The sequence below is a fragment of the Chionomys nivalis genome, chromosome 16 (genome assembly GCF_950005125.1).
Source record: "Chionomys nivalis chromosome 16, mChiNiv1.1, whole genome shotgun sequence".
In the NCBI taxonomy this organism is placed as follows: Eukaryota; Metazoa; Chordata; class Mammalia; order Rodentia; family Cricetidae; genus Chionomys; species Chionomys nivalis.
In genome coordinates this window covers 64,117,151-64,143,174 of record NC_080101.1, presented here as the reverse complement: position 1 = coordinate 64,143,174, position 26,024 = coordinate 64,117,151, and the positions used below count along the sequence as shown (strand labels likewise).

At 36.4% G+C, this 26,024-nt stretch overlaps 1 protein-coding gene across 8 annotated transcripts in view; it reads right to left on the bottom strand.

Annotated features, from left to right (window-relative positions):
- Positions 1–26,024, bottom strand: part of Ralyl (RALY RNA binding protein like) — an 806,300-nt gene that overhangs the window by 133,935 nt on the left and 646,341 nt on the right. For all 8 annotated transcript variants that reach the window (XM_057790445.1, XM_057790446.1, XM_057790447.1 and 5 more), the window contains one exon: positions 24,481–24,513. In XM_057790445.1, coding sequence (XP_057646428.1) covers positions 24,481–24,513 — 33 coding nt within the window. The remainder of the gene's footprint in view (positions 1–24,480; positions 24,514–26,024) is intronic.

Here is a 26,024-nt window from a genome sequence, read left to right as displayed (position 1 = left end):
TTTCTAATAATCTGTGCAGCACCATGAGGTGGTGGCTTACCGGAAAATATCTTAACCTGCATCTATCTTGGAGAGGAGAGCTATAGCATCTGCCTGAATCTGCTTCTTTCTCACAGCATTCTGTTCTGTCTACTCCGCCTATCTAATTTTCTGTCCTATCAAAGGCCAAGACAGTTTCTTTATTAACCAATGAAATCAACACAAAACAGAAGACCCTCCTTCATCAGTGTGGGATTTCTCCACTTTCTTTATGTAGGTATTTTAGTGCTATGAACTTTTCTCTTAATACTGTTTTCATAGTACCCCACAGGATTGGGCATGTTTTACCTTCAGTTTCATTGAATTCTAGGAAGTCTTTAATTTCTTTCTGCATTTCATCCATGACCCAGCAGTTATTTAATTGAGCACTGCTCAATTTCCATGAATTTGTAGATTTTCTGCAATTAGTGTTGTTGTTGAATTCTAAATTTAAACCATGGTGATCTGATAAGATAAGGGATATATTCCAATCTTTTTGTATCTGTTGAGGTTTGCTTTGTTAACAGGAATGTGGTCAATTCTAGAAAAGGTTCCATGAGGTGCTAAGAAGAAGGTATATTTATTTGTGTTTGGGTGAAATGTTCCATAGATGTCTGTTAAGTCCATTTGATTCATGACATCTATTAGTTCTCTTATTTCTCTGTTAAGTTTCGTCTGGTTGACCAGTCCATTGGGAAGAGTGGGGTGTTGAAGTCTCCTACTCTTAGTGTGTGGGGTTTGATATGTGATTTAAACTGTAGTAATGTTTCTCTTACATATGTGGCTTTTCTTATATTTATATTTGAGGCATAAATGTTCAGGATTGAGACTTTATCTTGTTGGAACTTTTCCTGTGACAAGTATGAAATTTCCTTCTCCATCTCTACTGATTGATTTTAGTTTGAAGTCCATTTTATTAGATATTAGGATAGCTACACCCTCTTGTTTCTTGGGTCCCTTTGCTTGGAAAGTCCTTTCCCATCCCTTTGCTCTGAGGTCATGTCTGTCTTTGAGGTTGAGGTGTGTTTCTTGTATACAGCAGAAGGATGGATTCTGTTTTCATACCCGTTGAGTTAGCCTGTGTCTTTTTATAGGTGAATTTAGTCCACTGACATTAAGAGATATTTATAACCAGTGATTGTTAATTCCTGTTATTTTTAATGATAGTGTTTGTGTGTTTTTCTTTTTTGGGGTTTGTTGGTGTGAGGTTATCTGTTACCTGTGTTTTTGTTGGTGATGTGGGGGCCAGCCATGATAATTTAAGTCTGGGCAGGTCACCCAAAGGAAATTCTTTACTTTCAACTATTATCACCTGGGACTCTGGCCAACAATAAATTCAAATAAGAAGACTGAGTCTCAGTAGTTTACACTGAAGCAATACCTGGTAGCAGAAAAACACCACAAGCTAAGAATACCTGACCCCCACCCAAGAACAGACCATTCAAAGGAAATGCCTGACATTCCAACTGCTGTAGATAGGATCACCTGCCAGCATACCTCACCAGGACACCCCTAGACAAATGTCAGCCAATCAGGGGTCCTGAACCCCAGAAACCCCTCACTCCCTCACTCCCACCTTTACTACTATAAAGACCCAATTCTAATTGAGCTCGGGGCTCTCCGGATATTCTAATACATTGGGTATGCAGAGAGACCGAGTTTGCAAACTTGATTAAAATAAACGCTCTTTGCTTTTACATATGCGACTCGGTGTCCTTTGTTGCCTTTTGTGGGGACCCCATGAAATAACAGGCGAAGTTTGCTTTCTTGGGTTGAGGTTTTCCTTCTAGTACCTTTTTAAGGTTGGATTTGAGAATAGGTGTAGTTTAAATTTGTTTTTGTCATGAAATCTCTTATTTTCTCCATCAATGATAAGTGAAAGATTTGCTGGTGATAGTTGACTGGGCTTGCACTTGTGTTATCTTAGTGTCTGAAGCACATCTGTATAGGACCTCTGGCTTTCATGGTTTCCATTGAGAATTTGGGTATAATTCTGACAGGTCTGCCTCTATATGTTACTTGACCCTTTTCCATTTCAGCTCTTAATATACTTTCTTTCTTTTGAATATTTTGATTATTATTTAACAAGGGAACTTTTTTCTTTTTGGTCCAATCTATTTGGTGTTCTGTAAGCTTCTTGTACCTTATACTTGTACATATCCTCCTTTAGGTTGGGAAAGTTTTCTTCTATAATTTTTTGGACTATATTTTCTGTGACTTTGAGCTGGAGTTCTTTGTCTTCAATACCTATTATTTTCAGGTTTGATCTTTTTATGGTATCGCAGATTTTCTGGAGATTTTGTGTAAGTAATTTGTTGGATTTAGTGTTTTCTTTGATGGATGAATTTATTTCCTCTATCATATCTTCAACATTTAAGATTTTCTCTTCCATCTCTTGTATGCTGTTGGTTATGCTTCTATCGGTAGTTCTGATATGTTTACCCAGATTTTCAATTTCCCTAATTTCTTTAGTTTGTGTTTTCTGTATTGCCTCTATTCCAGTTTTCAAGTCTTGTGTGTGTGTGTCTTTTCAAGACAGGATTTCTCTGTAGCTTTTGGAGCCTGTCCTTGAACTAACCCTTGTTAGATCAGCCTGCCTCTGCCTCCCAAGTGCTGGGATTAAAGGTTGACTCAGTTTTCAAGTCTTGAACTGTTTCTTTCACCTGTTTGTTTGATTTTTATTAGTTTGCTTGAGTTTTTGTTTAAGAGAGTTAATGATTTCTTCCATTTTTTTTGTTTGTCTTTTTCTCCATTTTTTTAAAGGGAATTTTTATTTCCTCTTTAAGAGTTAAACTTCATAAGGCTATACTTAAAATCTTTTTTTCCTGCTTCTTCTGGGTTAGGATGATCAGGTCTTCCTGTTGTATGACCACTGATTTCTGGTGTTAGTATGCTGCTTTTTAGATTTTTGAATGAATTTTTGCATTGGTGACTACCCATCTCTTCCTCCAATTGGTGCCGGCAGTGTCTTTGACTTCTGTTCCAATTTTTGCAGTTGCTGTCTGTGTCTTAGTTGTTCTTAGTCTACTCTATGCAGTCACTGTCTGTGTATCAGGGAGTTGCTGAAGTCTCTCTTCACATGTTCTCTCTGTTTGCTGTGTTTAGTTGCCGCTTCTTGGTCTTCTGTGTACACCTGCAGCCTGTAATTCAGAGTTCCTCTGAGGTACAGGGGATGGTTGGTTTGGGTGCAGAGAGGGTCTTTTAGCTTACAGGGTCTGATGGATGGTGGGGGGTGTTGGAACAGCCTACCTGAAAGAAGCTTGCCTGTTGACTGGGTAGAAAAGTTGAGGCTGGTGGAGGAGAGACCGTGGTTTTGCTTTGGTACCAAGGGAATAGAGAATGTCGTGTCCAGCTGGCTGGCTGATCATTTGCCTCTTGGTCCACTGTATGCAACTGCAGACTGTGGTTCTGAGTTCCTCTGAGGTTGAAGAGGAAGTGCAGGTTTGGGGATGGAGTGAGCCATGTAGCTTACAGGGTCCAAATGATGGGTGAGGCAGAATTATGTGTCTAACTCACATTATTCATAGTAGACTTGATTTATAAACTTCAAATCTGTCTACTTTTTCATTTAAGAGAATACACATAAAACTGTGTATTTAGTGTGTGTGCACATGAATATTCTTATGGAAATATATTTCAAAAATAAAATGATGAGGTAAATCTCTTAGCTTAAGTTTCACCAACAAATAGTTATTTTTACTCCAAGGATGGTTAGGATAAAGAAGATGATGAGTGAGAAACTAAAGGATAGTGGAATATTCACAGAGTCTACATTTTCTGTTTTAATTAATTGTGGATTGGTATTTCTTAATTTATTAAGGTTGTAATGGTTTAAATGAGAATATTTCACCATATAGCCTCATGTGCTTGAATACCTCACCCTAGTTTGTAATGTTGTGTGGAGAGGTTATTGCTCCTTTAGGATGTTCAGACTTCCTGGAAGAAGTGCATGACTGAGGCTTGTCTTTGGTGGCTTATGTCCTCTACTAATTTCCTGCTATATCTCTGTTTCTTGTGTACAGCTGTGATGGAATCTTTCATTTTTCTTGCTCCTTTCATTATTTCTCATCCCCAGTTTTGGGTTCCTCTGGAACTGTAGGCCAACCATTTCTCTGTAACTTGATTTTAGTTGTATTATTTTATCTTAGCAACAGAAAAGAAACTAAAACAAAGTGAAAATATCTAAAATAAAACAATCCACAGGACACATATATGCTCCCACCCACTCAGTAATTGTTAGAGTTCTCTTCTCTCACTTACTTGTATCAACTGTTTCACCAATTTCAAAATCAGTACTTCAGTTAAAAGCGAAGTGATGCTTTATGTGACAATGGTAATGTTATGTGAGAGGAGAGGAGTGTGAATATGAGGGAACAGCAAGTCATTTTATGTTTTCTGCCTGAATTTACAAGTTTTTGAGTTTGTAAGTTCTATGTTGAAAGAATATCAGTGACCCTTCTCTGTGGTGGTCTTTCTTTTCTATCTTTGTGTTTTCAGTGCTTCAACTCATGATTTTATCTATACATAAGTGTCTTCATTATTATTTTCTACAGCTGCAACGAGAATGAAGAAAAGCAGTATGGCATACACTTGGTCAGAAAACTACCAGCGTGAGGCCAGGGAAACTAACCTGTAGCCAGCCTGTCTAGAGATGGATGATTTCTTTAGGACTTGCTTCTCTGCATCCCAACCAAGAACCTTCTCATATTCCAACCATCATGTTTGCTGGTAGAGCAGTACAGTATCAGCACTAGCAAAGTGTTTCAGTTACTGCCCAAAGTCTCTTTGTCTAGATACAGACACATCAAGGTTCAGGGTCCTGCATGCAACTCTTCCTCTACTTGTCCTCTGTATCACTCAGTGACGTCTCAGCAATTTTCAACACCTGCTCTTTGCCTGGCACTGCTCAGGGTCAGAAAAACTCTTATTGTCTGCTTGATATAATGTCACATCTTCAGCAGCATTCACTTCATTGATTATGCAACATCAAGTTTCCTTCATCTGCCAGCATACACCGTGTCTTCTTGCTTTTGAAAATGCATCAATTTTTTAGGCTGTAACTCAAGCTTGACATTTTCTTTATTTATAAAAGTGATTAATTTGCATTAAATTTCAATTATGGTGATAACCCAAGGTTCTGGTCTTTCTGTATTTATATCTGACCCATCCTTGTCAGTGCTCTGCTGTTTTTGTCTCATAGTTAATCTACTCAGAATCATTTCTGTCAGCCTTCCCCCATCATAAGCCAGTTTTTCCATTCCATTAATAATTCTGTATTTCTCCTTTGAACTTAATCTAATTTCTGATTTTCTTGGCACTGACATTTTCACCTAAATATTCTAGGGGGACTCATTCAAAAGGCAGGAAACAATATGCATCTCTTTGTTTCACCTGAAGTTTAAGATTAATGTGCAGGACTCAATCCTATAGCTTCTTATGCATACTTCTGTGGAAGCAGATATTGCATTTGACTATTTATGAAGCTGCCTGACTACATAATAATCTCTGAAAGCCAGAGTCTTGGCAGCCAGCCAGGAGACAGTTTGTAAATTCTGTGTTTCATTTCCATGGAACTTTCTGCTATAAAATCTAAATTTTGTAAGGAAAACATGTTTGCATTAGCATGTTAAAGTTCCTGAGTATTGATATTAGAATTCTGACATGATTAGAATTACCATTTTGGGCTATTTATATTTGTTCCATTTATCAATTTTGTGATATCTCTACTTATTGCTTTGCAATAGAAGGGTCACAATCCATAATAATTTCTCCTCTTCTGGGAAACATTATCATACTTTATCATTGCAGAGAACCAGAGGAAGACCTAGAGACAAAGAAGAAGCAGGGTTGTCTTTTCCAGGATTCTTCCCCTTTTCCACTTCCTGCTGTGACATTATTAATGACAGTTACAGGTCCCATAATAGAGGTTTCTGATTCTTCTCTAAGGTCAAAGGACATTTAACCAAATTCTTTAGATTTCACTCACTACAACTATACCCTCTCTAGTAGAAGATGAATCTTAGTCTTAAGAGTATCTTTAAGTTTGTTCCTTAATATTGTTGTGCTTTTTTAAATGAAATAAGTAAGTTTTGATGGCATAAATTAAACCTCATATGATAATCATACTTGTGTTAATGTACTATATAATGATATTAAAATTGCCAGGTCTTTATTTTAACTGTTATAATCCCACTGTAAGTCATTCATGGAATACAGAAACTCAAAAGCTATTGAAAGTTTAGTTGACAATTGTAGTCCTATTTCTAAACAATGATTCTACATTGATTGTGTGCTTGATACATCACTGAAAATATTAAATTTAATATGCATCAGTGCACTTCTAGGAGGATTTAAATAGTTGGAATACATACAAGTAATGAAAATTAGATAACACAGTATCCTCCAAACACAACCAAATGTGAAAGTGGTCATTAAATAAGGTTGTTTATTCTAGAGATATAAGTCTTTGAGGTGGATGAAGTCTATTTAAATATCTAAGCTGCTCTCAACTGGGAAAGCAATAAAATTTCCTCATTGTGGTTGCAGGAAACAGTAAAAGTATTAGCGGGTAACATCCTGAGGAATACAACGACTGCTAAACATATCAAAAATAGAATAATGTATTTCAAGTAACTTGAGCAGAATGTAACATGAAAGAGCCCCATGTGACCCAACATAGCATTCAGACACATATGCCTAAAAGGAGGAGCCTAAAAGTATTCATTCAGATTTTGCAAAGATTAGAGTTGATACATTGCATAGTTCCTGGATAACTCGAAGGAAAGTTTTGCTGATTTTAATAAAATCAAATTATAATGTTAAGTGCAACATGCAAGCGGCCTGATGAAGAGGATCTGGCTCTACCTCCTTAGTAGCAGTTGCTTTCTCTGCACCTCTTGAGTCAGACAAAGGCAGGAAATGAGAAGAGATGAAAATGAATATTCACATTCTAAGAAGAACTAAAGTGCCCAGAGGATGCTTAAACTTGACAAGAAGATAGTGATAGTGCTGCTATGAACATAGTTGAACAAATGCTTTTGTATTATGATTGGACATCTCTTGGGTATATTCCAAAGAGTAGAATTGCTGGATCCTGAGGTAGGTTGACTCCCAGTTTCTTGAGAAACCACCACACTAATTTCCAAAGTGGTTGCACAAGTTGGCATTCCCACCAGCAATTCCCTTACTCCACATCCTCTCCAGCATAGGTTATCATTGCTGTTTTTGATTTTAGCCATTCTGACAGGTGTAAGATGATATCCCAAAGTTGTTATGATTTGCATTTCCCTGATTGCTAAGGAATTTGAACATGACCTTAAATGTCTTTGGACATTTGAACTCCTTCTGTTGAGAATTCTCTGTTCAGTTCAGAACCCCATTTTTTAATTGGGTTATTCAGAATTTTAATGTCTAGTTTCTTGAGTTCTTTATATATTTTGGAGATCATACCTTTGTCTGATGTGGGGTTGGTGAAGATCTTTTCATTCAGTAGGTTGCCTTTTTGTCTTAATGACAGTGTCCTTTGCTTTACAGAAGCTTCTCAATTTCAGGAGGTCCCATTTATTCATTGTTGCTATTATTGTCTGCGCTACTGGGGTTCTACGTAGGAAGTGGTCTCCTGTGCCCATGTGTTGTAGACTACTTCTCAACTTCTCTTCTATCAGGTTCAGTGTGGTCAGATTTATATTGAGGTCTTTAATCCATTTGGACTTAAGTTTTTTTTTATTCTTTTTTAATTAAAATTTCCACCTGCTCCCTGTTTCCCATTTCCCTCCTCCCAAATATTGTCCCCTCCCCCCACACCATTCCCCCTCCCTCTCGATACTGAAGAGCAGTCCAAATTACCTGCCCTGCAGGAAGACGAAGGTCTTCTATCTAGGTCCAGGAAGGTGAGCGTCCAAACAGGCTAAGCTCCCACAAAGCCAGTTCATGTATTAGGATCGAAACCTAGTGCCATTGTCCTTGGCTTCTCATCAGCCTTCATTGTCCGCCATGCTCAGAGAGTCCAGTTTCAACCCATGCTTATTCAGTCCCAGACCAGCTGGCCTTGGTGGGCTCCCAATTAATCAGTTCCACTGTCACAGTGGGTGGGTGCACCCCTCTTGGTCCTGACTTCCTTGCTTATGTTCTGGCTCCTTCACCTCATTTGGACCTTAAGAGCTCAGACCGTTGCTCCAAATTGAGTCTCTGTCTCTACCTCGATCCATGGCCAGACATGGGATGTACTCACTCATAATCGGTTTCTAGCCATAAATAAAGAACATTGAGCATATAACTTGTGATCCTAGAGAAGCTAAATAAGAAAGTGAAGCCAAAGAAAATCGTATAGTCATCTGCCTGGATAGGGGAAGTAGACAAGATTGCAGGGCAAAAACTGGGAACTTGCGGGTGAGGTGGCATGGGGCAAAGGGGAAATGGGATGAGAAACGTGAGAAGGGGAGGCTGGGAGGAGCTTGGGGGATTGGGATGGTTGGGATATAGGAAGGGTGGATACGGGAGCAGCGAAGTATATATCCTAACTAAGGGAGCCATTTTAGGGTTGGCAAGAGACTTGACTCTAGAGGGGCTCGCAGGTGTCCAGGGAGATGTCCTCAGCTGGTACCTTGGGTAACTGAGGAGAGGGAACCTGAGGTGACTGATGGACTTAAGTTTTGTGGCTATTTGTAATAGTCAGAACCTGGAAACAACCTCGTTGCCTCTCAATGGAAGAATGGATAAAGAAGGTGTGGCACATATACACTTTAGAGTTCTACTCAGCGGTAAAAAAACAATGACATCTTGAATTTTACATGCAAATGGATGGAAATCGAAAACACCTTACTGAGATAACCCAGACCCAAAAAGATGAATTTGGTATGTACTCACTCATTAGTGGATTCTAGCCATAAACCAAGGACATTGAACATAGAGTTCATGATCCTAGAGAAGCTAAATAATAAGATGAACTCAAAAAAAAAAAAAAAAAACCATATGTTTATATTCCTGGATATTGGAGGTAGACAAGATCTCCAGGCAAAAGTTGGGAGCATGGGAGTGGTGGTGGGGTGGGAGAAGAGGAAATGGGGAGAGAGAAGGGAGAAGGGGAGGATTGGGGAGAGTTTTGGGGAATGGAATTTTTGAGATGGAGGAAGGGTGGATATGGGATCAAGGAAGAACATATCTTAATTAAGGGAACCCTATTAGGTTTGGCAAGAGACTTGGCTCTAGAGGGGTTCCCAGGTGTCTAAGGGAGATGTCCCCAGCTAGGTCCTTGGGAAGCAGTGGAGAGGGTGCCTGAACTGGCCTTCTCCCATAGCCACACTGATGAGTATTTTGCATATCACCATAGAACCTTCATCAGGTGATTGATGGAAATAGAGACAGAGACACACATTGGAACACTGGACTGAGCTCCCAAGGTTCAGATGAAGAGCAGAAGGAGGGAGAAAATGAGCAAGGAAGTCACGATCGCGAAGGGTGAGTCCACAGTGTGACTGATCTAATGGGAGCTTACCAAGGCCAGCTGGATGGGACTGAACGAGCCTGTGATCAGATAGGACTCTATGAATGCGGCTGATAAAGAGGGCTGACTGAGAAGCCAATGATAATGGCACTGTGTTTTGAATTTTTTATTTATTTATTTATTTAATTATTAAAGATTTCTGTCTCTTCCCAGCCACCACCTCCCATTTCCCCCCCTCCCCCAATCAAGTCTTCCTCCCTCATCAGCCCAAAGAGCAATCAGGTTTCCCTGCCCTGTGGGAGGTCCAAGGACCACCCACCTCCATCCAGGTCTATTAAGGTGAGCATCCAAACTACCTAGGCTCCCACAAAGCCAGTATGTGCAATAGGATCAAAAACCCATTGCCATTGTTCTTGAGTTCTCAGAAGTCCTCATTGTCCGCTATGTTCAGTGAGTCCGGTTTTGTCCCATGATTTTTCAGAGCCCGGCCAGCTGGCCTTGGTGAGTTCCCGATAGAACATCCCCATTGCCTCAGTGTATGGGTGCACCCCTCCCGGTCCTGAGTTCCTTGCTCGTGCTCTCTCTCCTTCTGCTCCTCCTTTGGATTGTGAGACTTCAGTCCAGTGCTCCAATGTTGGTCTCTGTCTCTGTCTTCTTTCATCGCCTGATGAAGGTTAATATTAAGGAGGATACTTATATGTTTTTCTTTGGGTTCACCTTCTTATTTAGCTTCTCTAGGATCACGAATTATAGTCTCAATGTCCTTTATTTATGGCTAGAAACCAAATATGAGTGAGTACATCCCATGTTCCTCTTTTTGGGTCTGGCTTAACTCACTCAGGATAGTGTTTTCAATTTCCGTCCATTTGTATGCAAAATTCAAGAAGTCATTGTTTTTTACTGCTGAGTAGTACTCTAAAATGTATATATTCCATACTTTCTTCATCCATTGTTCCATTGAAGGGCATCTAGGTTGTTTCCAGGTTCTGGCTATTACAAACAATGCTGCTATGAACATAGTTGAGCGTATACTTTTGTTGTATGTTAGGGCATCTCTTGGGTATATTCCCAATAGTGGTATTGCTGGGTCAAGAGGTAGGTTGAACCCGACTTTCCTGAGAAACCGCCACACTGCTTTCCAAAGTGGTTGCACAAGTTTGCATTCCCACCAGCAATGGATGAGTGTGCCCTTTTCTCCACAACCTCTCCAGCAGATGCTATCATTGGTGTTTTTGATTTTAGCCATTTTGACAGGTGTAAGATGGTATCTTAATGTTGTCTTGATTTGCATTTCCCTGATTGCTAAGGAAGTTGAACACCTGATTTTCGATAAAGGAGCTAAAAGTATACAATGGAAAAAAGAGAGCATCTTCAACAAATTATGCTGGCAAAACTGGATGTCAATCTGTAGAAGAATGAAAATAGATCCATATCTATCACCATGCACAAAACTAAAGTCCAAATGGATTAAAGACCTCAATATCAGTCCAAACACACTGAACCTGATAGAAGAGAAAGTGGGAAGTACTACAACACATGGGCACGGGAGAACACTTCCTACGTATAACCACAGCAGCACAAACACTAAGGACATCATTGAATAAATGGGACCTCCTGAGACTGAGAAGCTTCTGTAAAGCAAAGGACACTGTCACTAAGACAGAAAGGCAACCCACTGACTGGGAGAAGATCTTCACCAACCCCGCAACTGACAAAGGTCTGATCTCCAAAATATATAAAGAACTCAAGAAATTAGACCGTAAAAGGTTAATCAATCCAAATATAAAATGGGGCACTGAGCTGAACAGAAAATTCTCAACAGAAGAAATTCAAATGGCCAAAAGACACTTAAGATCGTGGCACTGTGTTTTGATTCTACTGCATGTACTGGCTTTTTGGGAGCCTAGTTTGTTTAGATGCTCACCTTCCTAGACCTGGATGGAGGGGGGAGGACCTTGGACTTCCCACAGGGCAGGCCACCCTGACTTCTCTTAGGACTGGAGAGAAAAGAGGAGTGGGAGGGAAATGGGAGGAGGTGGAAATTTTAAATATATAAATAAATAAAAAAGAAAGAAGACAGTGATAGCTTTTGCTGCTTTTGTCTTGGAGAAGAAATAAAAACTAAGAATTCAGCTCTTTCTTAGAAAAAGAGACCAATCTAATAACTTAAAGGAAGCCAGAGAAAGGAAATTAATGTCAGGTTCATGTCTGAAGATAGATCCACACAATCAGGCACATAGAAAAATTATAAAGAGGGAAATGTGATTATACAGCAGATATCACTGGTAATTTTTTAAAAAGTAAGTGATATTTCTTGTAATAAATTCAAAGTAAAGTGGTGCTAAGACATAGCACTACTAAAAACAGTAACCCATGCTAAAGAGAAAATTCCCTTAAAATTTCTGAACATAGTATTCTTGTGTTATATTTTCCCTTTGTGAATAATATATTATTGCTTCCACAGTGCTACATTTTCCTCCTGTTTTAGTTCTCTTAGTGTATACATATCCCTAGTTGTCGATTTCATACACGTGGGTTTTGTTTGTTTACAGGTGTGTGCACTTTGAAGGCAATTTTGTACTTTAAAATGGTTCAAAGTATAGTGTTCCGTGGCTCTGGTCTTTTTAAGAGCAAAAGGGGTTGATGTAAGAAGGAAAAGCATGCATCTGATGAGTTTAATTTAACCATGAATTGTGTTAGTTATGAATTCAATTTTAGGGAGTCAACAATGTGTTTCTTCAGAGAGAGAAGAACAGAGAAAGGTTATATATTAACTAGCTCACAAAGTATTGTGAACAGAGAGAAAAAAGCCCCATGCTTTCCTTGGAACATGGATATGAAGTTGTTGATTAGGTATTTGTCAAATAGAATATATACTTAAAGTACTGCATTAGCAACATATCTTCATATTTTTTTCTTTTGTTTGTACGTCCACCAACTTTATTCAGTTTGAAGTTGTCCATGTTCTTTCACAAGTTAAGTAATATTCTTTGTAATATGCTTTCTAATTTGATTATTTTGTGTTTATAACTTTAAATTTCTTTTCCAAATAAATGTTTTCATTTGTTTGTTATCTGCACATGTTACAATATAAACTTTTTAAGTCTTTGTAGCTTCCAGGACAAAAATTGTGGTGGTGAAATTTTAAATTTTTTTCTTTCTAAAATTTCCTTTATTTTTAATTGATTTTTTTTGAGCTATACATACATTTTCTCTATTCTCCTCCCTTCCTCTCCCCTCCCCTTCTACCCACTCCCATGGTCCCCATGCTCCAAATTTATTCAGGTGCCTTGTCTTTTACTTCTTCCCGTGTAGATTAGTATAGTGATAGAAGCAGCAGGCTGCGGCTAGCTTTACCTGGAGTAATTACACAGACACTGTATTCATTTAAACACTGCCTGGCCCATTAGTTTCAGCCTCTTATTGGCTAATTCTCACATCTTGCTTTCACCCATATTTAGTAATCTGTGTAGCACCATGAGGTGGTGGCTTACTGGGAAAGATCTTAACCTGTGTTTGTCTCAGAGAGGAGAAGCATGGCGTCTGACACACTTCCCTTCTTCCCATCATTCTGTTCTGTTTACTCCACCTACCTAATTTTCTGTCCTATCAAAGAGCCAAGGCAGTTTCTTTATTTAACCAATGAAATCAACACAAAACAGAAGACCCACCTACATCAGATTAGATCCTGTATGACTCTCTCTTAGGATCCTCATTGTTGTCTATGTTCTCTGGGACTGTGAATTGTAGGCTGGTTTTCTTTGTTTTATATCTAAAAACCACTTATGAGTGAGTACATATGATATTTTTTTATGGGTCTGGGTTACCTCACTTAAAATGATATTTTTCTAATACATCTGTTTATTTGCAAATTTCAAGATGTCATTTTTTTCTGCTGTGTAGTACTACATTGTGTAAATGTACCACATTTTCCTTATCCATTTTTCAGTCGAGGGGCATTTAGGTTGTTTCCAAGTTCTGTCTATGACACACAAGCTGCTATGAACATAGTTGAGCACATGTCCTTGTGTTACGTTTGAGCATCCTTTGGCTATATACACATAAGTGGTATTGCTGGGTCTTGAGAAAGGTTGTTTCCTAATTTTCTGAGCAATCACCATACTGATATCCAAAGGGGCTGTATCAGTTTGCACTCCCACCAGCAGTGCAGGAGTGTTCTCTTTATCCCACATCCTTACCAGCATAAGTTATCATCAGTGTTTTTGATCCTGGCCATTCTTACAGGTGTAAGGTGGAATCTCAGAGTTGTTTTTATTTGCATTTCTCCAATGGCTAAGGAAATTGAGCATTTCTTTAAGTGTCTTTCAGCCATTTTAGATTCCTCTGTTGAGAGTTCTCTGTTTAGGTATTTACTCTGTTTTGGTTTTATTTTGTTTATTGTTGTTTTTTTATTGAATTGTTTGTTTTTTTGATGACCAATTTCTTGAGTTCTTTGTATATTTTGTGGTTGGTGAAGATCTTTCCCCATTCTGTTGACTGCTGTTTTGTCTTGTGTAATAAGAAGGCTGCTTGTTTTTCCCAGCCACCGAGATCCAAAATAATCACACAGAAACTGTATTAATTAAATCACTTCTCTAGCTTCTTACTGGTTAACTCTTACATCTTAATTTAACCCATTTCTATTAATCTGCGTATCTTCATGTGGCTGTAGCTTACCAGCTGAAGTTCTGGTGTCTGTCTTTGGCAGGGCTACATGGCATCTCTCTGACTCTGCTTTTCTTTCTCCCAGCATACAGCCTAACTTTCTCCACCTAGTTCCGTTATTCCCTGCCATAGGCTCAATGTAGTTCTTTATTCGTTAAACAATAAAAGCAACACATAGGCAGAAGGACATCCCACACCTGTCTTGTTGTCCATATCCTTTGCTTTATAGAAGCTTTTCAGTTTCAGGAGGTCCCATTTATTAATTGTTTCTCTCAGTGTTTGTGCTACTGGGGTTATATTTTGAAAGTGGTCTCCTGTACCAGTGCATTGAAATGAACTTCCCATTTCCTTTTCTGTGAGTTTCAATGTGGTTGTCTTTATGTTGAGGTCTTTGATCCATTTGGACTTGAGTTTTGTATATGGTGATATATATGGATCTATTTTTATTCTTCTATATGTTGATATCCAGTTACGCCAGCACCATTTGTTGAATTTGCTTTCTTTTCTTCCATTTTATAGTTTTTGCTTCTTTTCCTTTTTCAGGTATTCACAGGTGTGTAGATTGATATCTAGGTCTTTGGTTCTGTTCCATTGGTCCTCCTGTCTGTTTTTGGTAAGATTGTCATTTTTACTATGTTAATTCTACCTACCCAAGAGTATGGGAGATCTTTCTATTTTCTGGTGTCTTCTTCAGTTCTTTTCTTCAAAGATTTAAAGTTCTTGTCATATAGGTCTTCCACTTGTTTGAGTTACTCTGAAATATTCTATGCTATTTGTGGTTATTATGAATGGTTTATTCAGTAAATACAATGTAATTTAAAACAGGATGGTGATTAGAATGTGAGGCATCAGGGTAACTTCTGGCACTTAGCAAATTAGCTTAATATTTTCTGCTCCAGAAATTTACATAAACTTTTGTTAGACTGTCTTCCCCTGCGGAGTTTTAATTCTAAAAAGGGTTTCCCTTTCTCTGCACTTACAATGTGTTATAAAATGTAGATGTAATGAACTCTCCTATTTCTAGTATTATTGATTTAGATTTTATTTAAAGTTATTTTATTTCACTTTTATTTGATAATTCCTTGATAACCTCTATTTCCATAAAGTTCTGACTCCCTTTGAGGCCATTTCCTCTATGTTTGGATGTATCAGTATTGGATGGTTTTGTACTTCGGTAATATTACAGAATGAGAACACAAAAACATAGTCTGGTACCTGTGTGTGTATGTGTATATATGCTTATAATGTACACATATTCTAGGCTTGTTGACTATGGTCTCAAGGGAGCTTAGTATGGTAACATTTTAGGGCTATATTGGCATGGTCAAACTGTCTGTATGTCTATGGGGATTGTTAGACTTCTCAAAGAAGATTAACCTATTCTTCCCAAGAGAGGATTTTCATCTGGTCACCAGAGACTTTAGATTAAAGCCCGGACCATGAGACCTTAGGAGCCCTAGTAAATACTACCTGGCTTTTATGTAGGTTTCATTCTGAGGCAAGCACTTGGTCTGACAGCCTTCACCTGAATGCTCCAGTCTCTATTAAAAGAGGGTATGAAAAGTATCAGAACTACATGTAAGGTCATTTGCTAAGCAGATTCTTCCTCTGTAACAAGTTGACCCTTTTCTTCCCCAACTAAGAGTATTTTGAGAAAATGCCTATTCCACTGAACCATTGATTTAATGGCCTGACAGCCAATGAGAGGGAAACATATCTTTTTGACGATCTTTACTTTCACCAGGCCAGTTACATTCCTCATCTAAATTTTTTGAATATTTTGCTTTTGGGATTTATGGTTTTTGTTTGCTTGTTTCTTTGCTTTTTTTGTTTGGTTTGGTTTGTTTGCTCTTCTTGTTATTTCGTAGCATTTTACTACGAACCAGAGGTTAAGTTGAAGTGCTATGAATCATTATGGTTTCCAGTAATTAACAAATGCTTTACATACATACACACATATGTGTATATATATATATATATATATATATATATATATATATATATATGTATGTATTTCTTTTTAATGGTGAAATTAAAAAAACTTTTCTTGTTGAAAGCAACTCCAAAGACAAAGATTAAGAAAGAGTGATGTAGAAGCAAAGGGAATGGAAGAACGGTGGGTAGTAACAAAACAAATTGAAATAGAAGAAAGCTTAGAAAAGGAGAGAAATGAAAAGAGAAAAGGGATGGGTAGAAAGGAGTAAGGGAAAAGGAGGAAAAGAGGTAAAGGTAGAGAAACAAGAGGTTGAAAAGAAGAGAAGTGTGAAAGTAAGCTGGAATGCAGTCAACATTTTCCTTCATATGGTCATGTTTATTTGTCTGTTTGCATTCAGTTTTTATTCAGTATTTCTTATGCTCCTTTTGACCGGACAATTATTAACTACTGTCCGTCTCCAGGAAAGAGAATAAACAAGACTAGCTTTGTGACCAAAAGCAGTTCCACAACTTTTCAGCGGGTTTCTTTCAGGAGTTACTAAGTAACACCTTATTGAGACTGGAGTTTAAGTCAGAGAATGAAGTCCTGAAGATCCAAATTAGAAAAGTTTTATGAAATTAGCATAGGAAGTTAGCAAGAGGGCAAATAGGAAATCTTGAGAAAGTCTCTTTTGCCACCAGCAGAGGCACCATTATGTCTGCAAGTGACTTGTAGTTTATTCTAATAATAGAATGAACATCCTTGGGTAAGGAGTAAGATGCTAATGGGACACTTATTAGATGATGTTGCATGTAAAGCTACATATAACATAGCATGCAAGAGAAAGCCTATGCTACATAAATGAGACCCAAGGCTGATACTTTGCAAATAATCCCTAATGACCCTGTTATGCGACATAAAAACCCAATTCTTTGTGCCAATAGTTCTGTATTTACTATGAAACTCACTGCTACAGCTGCTCCTGCTCATGGACATATGTCTTTTATTAATAAAGTGTTCAATTTTTGATAAAACTGTCTATATGTAGGCTTTTCCAAGTTTTCATCACTTTAACCAATATAACTACAGAAGACTTGGCAAAAAATGTCATTTACACACAACTGTGTTGATATTTTGAAATTAAGACAAAAATCCTGTCAATAACATTAAATTAAAATAAAATGAGGTGCTTGTTATGCAAATGTTCAAATATTCCAAATCCTTTCAAAACGCCATTAAGTTCCCCATAGGCATGACAGCCTACCTGTAATGCCAGCCACAGGAGATCAGAGAAAAGGGATTCATAGATCAAGTTAGCTGATAAGACTAGCCCACATGGTGAACTCTGGATTTACCTTAACTCAGTGAAAAAAAAAATGAAAGAGCAATGGAGGATGATCTAGACATTAACCCAAAACTTCATGTGCACATGAGTGGGTACCCACAGGCATGAGCCCGACAACATGCACATGTTAAAATGTATATCCACACATATAACACACATGTATATACACATAAACACACACACACACAAACACACAATGATGTAGAATTAGAGAATGAAATAATATCAAATTAACTACTTCTTATTTTCAAACAATGTTTTGTACTTTGGAGATTTATGTGTTAAATAATTATGAATGTTGTCCAAACTACAGAAAAGGAGAACATAGTAGGTACGTATCTAAATATATTTTACCATAATTCTTTTGATGTTGTTAATATAAACGTGTACATTGTCCAATAAATTCTCCTGTAGTAAGAGCTTTGCATTCAGTTGTTCACAATATGGATGAAAATAATTCCTTTCTCCTGGATTTGTGTCAGCAGCCACTATTATCATAACATAACATTTTCACATACTCAGTCCTCATAAAACAATAAATTGTTGTCCTTAATGAAATTAGAAATCTGTCCCTTCCACAAAGGCTAACAATATTATTGCATGTTTTCTCTTGAGCTTTAAACCCCATGATGACAGCTTGAGAAACAAAAGCAGGAATGGTTGCTTGTTTTATGGAGCCCTCCCTTATCTGTACTTGGCAGCCTTCCTTTAGTAGCTTGAGTGCTTAGCCTGCCTCAGCCCCGCTGAGACTGACATGGACAATCAAAGGCTCATGATTTACAGATTTCCTTTAAATTGCTTCCCTAGAATGATTCCATTTTAAATGGTCTTTTAAGATTTTTAGTATCTAAGTGAGTTATAACACCCTTCATTGGAATACTTTAGCCTTCATGATATGATAATTTAGCCAGGATCTGGAAGAAATGATTTATCATCTTTTACATTCTTCTCATTAATGTTAAGGGGAAATTGTAATCAAGAGTTGTCCACTGGTGCATTCATCCACAGTCATACTATTCATTTCAGAATTGAATGTGGCATGCAGTGCCTGATGATATGTTTTGAATGAGATCTAGAAAAACATTTATTGAAGAGAACAAGATTCCTATGAATCTGTAACATTCTATTTTAATATCTACCATAGTGAGAAACTGGCAAAATATAGTTGATGAATGTTATCCCCCAAGTTCCCTTTGTGTATGTGTATGTCATAAGAAGTTCTTAAAGCACATGTAATCACTGGCTTTGGCTAATTATTTAACCGTTATCAATTATCCTAGGATAGCTAACTTCTTTTGCAGAATTCAATATAAAATCTTTTTGAAATAAAAGTTATTTATGTACTTTGAAAATGTTATCTGCAGTACTTAAAAGGCCATGTCTACAAGAGCTAGTTCCAGGACAGGAACCAAAAATCTAAAGAGAAACCCTGTCTCAAAAAAAAAAATAAATAAAAAAAAAATAAAAATAAAAAATTGATGAAATAAAAACAACAGAAGCCCCAGGATAGGCTCCAAGTCCAACAGCAGCAGATCTATATCTTCATGGATATAGGCTATTTCTCTCTCTCTCTCTCTCTCTCTCTCTCTCTCTCTCTCTCTCTCTCTCTCCAATGATGAACAACATTCTCATGTCAATTTTTGTGAGAGAGAATTTTCCTATGCTGTGCAATAATAGCTATCCTCAAAGTGAAACTAATATGGATTGTGAAATTTGGGTTAATGTGAAATTTTATTATATGAACAAATTAGACAGTAGTAACAGTGCTGATAATACTGTTTTGAAATATCAGTGATTATAAAGTAGTACACCACTGTTTTCTTTACAAAAAGAACTTAAATAAATCTATTTAATGATCCTATACATTTTTCCTCTCTCCATGTAACTATATTCCTTTCTGCTATAATTTGCAATTATTTCTTTTTCCCAGAGGAGAAAGTTTTAACAAAGAAATAAAAGCCATTTCACTCACAATCAACCTCTCTATATCCTACAACATTTTTTATTTTGTGAAGACTGAAGAAGATTCTTTAAGATGCTTCTGCTGTGTTTTATTACTACAGAATAATGAGTTCTTGCAACTTTTAAATGGGTCCCGGGGCCCATGTTTTCAAGACACTACTGTCACAATATGCACACACATGATTGATTACCCAATTTACTGATAATATTTTATATGCCATCATGGTACAGTTTAAATGATTTTGACAAATACAGAAGAGTGTCATTGACAGGTGGAGAAATAAATGATGGGTTTAAGTTTTCAAATGTTTTTTTTTTATATAGCATTTCGCGCAGCAGCAGGTTGATAAATTAAAATTACAGTTGGAACATCAGACCTGAAAGCACAACTGCTTTATATGGCAAAAAAATAGCTTTGTTGAAACTTTGTGTACTCTCTAGAGAAGTAGCCTGGGGGCCTTAGGAAAGAATGAGGCAAGTGCAGTTGCTAAAGAAATCATTAATTTTGTGGTAGTGTTGTTTGAGTCTATAAAACACCAAAATTGATTTGTAGAAGAAGAAAATTGGCTTTATCTCTCTATTCCTGTTTTCCTTGGAGAGGTATAGAAAATCACATTTACACTATCAAAATACAAGCACTAAGTTGCCCATCAGTGATTCTAGATGGTTATGTTTAAATATTAAGGGCAGTATCTTATTAACCTTCTCTCAGTATCTATAGTGCAGCTGGATTATAGCTTAGATTGTCAACATGGCCCAATACAGGGCAACAGAGGAACAAACTACTATTCTGACATTGTCTATTCTGATGCTCTGAAAGAACATGATTACAACAGGCTCTTTTCATTGTTACGTTGTTCAATTCTATCTTATATTTTTTCACAGATGTTTAAAGTACTGTAGTTAGTTTTAAGTGATCTTATGATGACTTCCTTTAGACAATGTTATTCTTAAGCTGTAATCAAAAGACAAGTCCATGGCCATGCACACTAAAATGGGTTCATTTCACCTACTAACTGAACACTTCACTCTTTTGTTATAAATTCTGCCAGTCTTTGGTTTCTCCTGTCTTTTTGTAAAGCTTGATCTTACTATTAAATGCTGGGCTTGGCACAGTAACCTCTTTCCTCTTCACATGACCAATGTTTTCTCCCAAGAAAGCCATTCTTCACATGAAAATACTAAAAGATTTCTTTCCTTAAACATGAATATATATTTCATTTGTATCTTGGAAGTTTTTCTAATTTTCTGCTCAATGGCTTTAAGTTTGCAATGCCAAATTTAAAAAACTTCTCAATTCTTAAATGATTAGCACACATTTGTACAATTCTCCCTTTACATTTTTCTGATCCTTGATGAAAACTAGAAATAAAAATAATTTTCCACTGTCTGTATTTCTATTATAAAAATTGAAAATGATAATCTATGCTTTGCATACAGCTGATATATTTGTTCAGGGTTTGTCTTCATCTCTTTATGCCATTGTTTTAAATTTTCTCAGCTGTGTTTTTTGAAGACTATCCATTTCATAAGCAGCCAATAAAAAAGTCTTGCTGATTTCGTTCTTTGGGAACCTCTCTTCCATTACTCACTATTATCACTGTCCTTCTATAATATTCAGACACTTGGATTTTATCAATTAGAATTACTATGATTCAGTAAAACTTACTTCTTTGGGAAAGATTGATGACTTCATTGATCATTTCACAAAATATTAATAGAAATTGGTATTCATTTCTTGTTCACTCTTTGTCAAATATTGTCTTAATAATATGAGGGAGACTTATTGATCATAACCATATGGATTATAGATTACCATAAGCTGAAAAACAGATTCATGGAGAGCTAACCAGTTTTCCAAGTTAGCTAACTAGGAAATGCCAATATGGCACTCAGATCAAGAAAATCTATTCACAGATTGTGACCTGTAAAACACAGATCCAATAGTGTCATGATGTATAATACCTGCAGACTAAGGTTGTCTATGAAACTTGCAATAGTATAACAATTCTTGAACTCAATAAGTATTTCAAGGTTTAACAGAATTCTTATAACAGCTGAAGTATATTGAATATCTAAATTCAGTATCAAGATTGCCAATAGTTTGGGACCATTTTGCAAGGAGCATCTCCAAATGTCAACAGTCACAGTGCTTGGCACCTGAGGAAAAGGTATGGATTTTCCAGAAAGGTCCTTCTATGCCTACAGTGTGAACCTCAAACTTCACGTATCAAGATGGATGCTTCCTCTTACATTTGTGTTACATTAGAAGAGCATGGAAAAGTTTTTAAAAGGCAAGACTAAGTTTAAATAAGTTTTTTCTTAGACTCTGTGGAAAACCATTTTGTTCTTATTGTTCTAAAAGCAAAGTTGACTTTTGTTTTCTCCATTTCTTTTCCACAATCACTCTTTATTTAATGTCTTATAAAGCAAAACATCAGAAAACCAAGTTTAACTAATTTTTCTGAAATTTAATATTTCAAAAATGTTTTAAAAACCAGTCACTTATGTTGCAAAGAAAGTGAGATGAGTAATAATGTTAATATGTTTTATCTAAAGTCATATCTACATATGATTAATAATATGAATTTATATTATTTCCATATTATGTGAGTATATATATATATATATATATATCCTTCTTTTATTTATTTATTTATTTTGGTTTCTACATGTGACTCAAGGAAGTTGCGATGATACCTGATTGAGTTTTTAAGCAAACTGGTCATATACCCTGAAGAACTGTCAGAAAAGTTGACATTTTAAAACAATTCTTATGAGTCAAGAATAGTTCTCAGTGTTTAATTCAAAATATCTTGTTTAATCTCCAGTTTTTATATGAGAGCTTGATGTACGGGGCTTTAAGAAATTGTCTAAATAAATGCAGCTAGCAGCAATTATTACAGACAAAGAAAGCCAAGGATACTTTTGTGAACACATATTGACAGATGGTTTTATATATTGATAGATGATGGACAAAATTATGCAATATTTAGAATGCTTTTAAGCTAACATATTTCACATGGGTTTTATTGAAAGCAAAGTAACATTTTGAAAAGCAACATACTGAAAGCAAATGTAACATTGCCTCCCATGTTTCAATTAATATATGAACTGTACAGATGCATTTATTTATTTCATTGTGTGATTAAGTATTAACTCATGAATCAAACATGTGTTTTTCAGAGTTCTTGGTGTCTGCTGAGTTCATAAGTATTTTTTGTTCATAAGAGGTTATTGAACAGAGGAAAGAGAAAGATACATAAAAACTTTAGGGAAATATTATTAAAAATAAATATCTCATAGGGAAATGGAGATATTCACCTGCAAATAACAATATGCCATCAGAAGAAACCTTTTATTTTTAAGAGGTGTGCAGAAACCATCAATACATTGATAGTGTCATGCCAATATTCTCAACTTGAGTATTTCCTGATTTATACATTGTGCTTATTTTGGGTAGTTTCGTCTCCTCGCTGAAATGTTGAGCACTAAACTCTTGATAATCTTAAAACAAAGACTACTTAGAATCAGCCTTTGTTTAAGAATGGTGTACAGTGAAATAGATGGATCCATCTAAAGTAATGAGAACAGAAAAGGCTACAGAGAAACATTATAAAGTGAGGCATGAAGCAAAGCTATTTCATCACTCTTGACTAGAGGGCAGATAAGTGTAAATTCAAATGAGATTTCTTTAGGGTTATAGATTTTAACAATAGAGGCTGATGATCAAAGCAGGACAAAAGTATTCTGTCATGATTTTTCATCATCAGACCAATTCAAACTTCCATTTTTCATAAAATTTTCCATTAAAGCCATGTGTTTCATATTCACCTTCCCTAACAACTATTGTGATTTTCCAGTGGTGAAAGACACACTGAAAAGAACTGATGAGTGAAAGAGAATTGGTAACCACATTGTTCAGTAGATAATAGAAATACTCTAGAATTGTGAACAAAGTGATAAAAATAGTTGATCTGAGTATTTTGAAGCCTATCCTCATTACATGAGAATGATCAGTTAGCATGCAAGCTGCTAAGACTTTTCTTCTAATAAAATATGACATAAAACTAGTTTTCAGCTTTTTAATACATCCACCACAATGCTGATCATGTGAAGTTCTTTCATAGGATATACAAGACTAAATGGTTATTTAACACATCAGACAAAACACAACATGATTTATTCTTAGTACTAACAATCTGGGAATGGTATATGCTTTTGCATGCCAACATTATATTATTATTGGGACATACAGCATCACTAAGACAATATCTCACCAGAGGGTAAGTATTACCTTTTTGTTTATCTGCCTTAGGACTTCTCAACTCTGTAAGTCACAGAGGCTGGGGATGTGAGTGAGAAAATGAAAGCCCAGTATGCAGAGGTTGTGAAGAATATAGAGAGAACCTCAGAGTGGGGAAGAAGAAACACTGAGTAGAGCAGATTTAAAACAAATAGTACATAATGGGTAGAAAGAATAAGAATGTCAAATCTTTAGTTTAGAGGAATTTTCAAAATCAGAGTTTCTCTTTCATGGATGATCAGAATACTCATCATAACTAACTGTGGGGTTTGGAAGAAAATGGCCCCTGTATGGCATGGCACTATTACGAGTTGCATATTTGGAATAGGTATGGCGTTGTTGAAGGAAATTTGTCTCTGTGGGGATGAGCTTTCAGGTCTCCTTTGCTCAGGCTGCATTCAGTGTGACGCACAGTTGCTTTGGTTGCCCGTGGAACGAGATGTTCCTTCTCAAGGACCATGTATGCCCACATGTTATCCTTCATGATGATAATAGACTAAACCTCTGAAACTGTAAGCTAGCCCCAATTAATTTTTTTCCTTTATAAGAGTTTTATTGGTCATGGTGTCCCTTCACAATAATAGAAGTCCTAACTAAGACACTTGGACAACTAAATAGGAGACAGAAGGCTCATTATTCATCAGTTAGCTGAATGTATGATATCACAAAACATCTTCAGGAGTGTTCCATATGGAAAAAAGTTATTATTTTTTTGGTAAAGTGACAAACTATGACTGTTAATATGATGCTAGGGGAATAGAAATGTCATTTATGCAGTCCCTTTTAATTTAAATGACAATAGTTAAAATATTCAGATGTGTACTTACCCAACAGACAGGAATGGCTCCTTTGATTCAAGCCTATAAAATATGAAAACTTTATTTTAATATAATAGTTATATAATCAAACTTTGATTTTATATGGATTTGATAAAATATTGTACTGCTTGGATGAAATATGTTTACAGCAGAAAAATTATATGCATATATACACACATACATGCCTAATATTTATTATATAGTATATATTATAATATGTGCTGTATATTATATGTGTTATATATATATATATATGTGTGTGTGTGTGTGTGTGTGTATGTATATGCCTATTATAGCAAAGCTACATGTTATTGTTCTAGTTGGATTTGACGCAGTTAAGTAAAGTCAAAGCCTCAGAGTGGGAATGCAGCTTTTATAGACAGTATTACAGTGAGAGTTAGAGTCTAATTCTTAGGTGTACTCCATATCCAGATATGTTAATAGTGACCATTTGATTCTACATGTTTTAATATATCTACGTTTAGTTGTAAGAGTAGGGATATCTATAGTGCATTTTCTTGGATATTTGCTGGGTGATTGATTCTCAGGGGATATACTCTGCAGTGCCGAGGGAGAAGTGTCACACTCAGTCATTTGCTAGGAGTAAGACCCTCGAGAAAGAATAGTGCTATGTCATAGACTAGGGTCCTTTCTCCCAGTATCTGCCTGTTTCCTGTTTCTGCAAAAAGTCGAAATGTGGTATCTAATACGGAAAGGCTGTTTGGATGTGACATCTCCAGAAATCTATTTTAAAGGCCTTTGCAGCTCACTTTTCTAACTATAAAAAGGTACAGAACTGATTCCAGCTAATTTTCTGATTCCATGTGACTTCTCCACATTCTTTATAACAAGTCAGTTTTTAGGCAATTCTGAAGCAATACTCAAGGAGATTTAAGACAGGTGTGTATTTCTCTTATATATTTCTTATGCAATTATGGGCCAAATTAGGCCAATATTGATAAGTTTTAACTAAATACAGACATTCATGTTTAAATGCTTGAAAGCTAGTGAACAACCACTGGAGCCTTCCATTTCCTTTTCTTTTCTTTTGTTTTTTTTTGTTGTTGTTGTTGTTTTGTTGTTTTGTTTTGTTTTGTTTTGTTTTTGAGACAAGGTCCATCATTGGCAGAGAACTCAATGAGAAGACTAGACTGGAAGGCCAACAAACTTCAGGATCTTTTTTGTGCACAGGAACACACTGAAGAGTTGGAGCAAAGACTATGTGTTCACAGTTTTGCAGCATTTTCTTTGGTATTTTATAGAAAAATATTTCTATGTATACTTTTTATTTACTCATGCTATGTATCTCTCTAGATGGAAATGGAAGCAACTTTTTAAAAGAAATGTGCATGCTCCTTTGAATATATAGCAAGATTTCTCCCTGACTTAGAAATTCATAGTAATTTGATTTTTTTGTATATTAGCATTTCAACTTCGGTCCTAGTGACAGTTTCTTCTAAGCTACCACTTTCTTTCTTTCTTTTTTTTTTTTTTTTTTTTTGGTTTTTCGAGACAGGGTTTCTCTGTGGTTTTGGAGCCTGTCCTGGAACTAG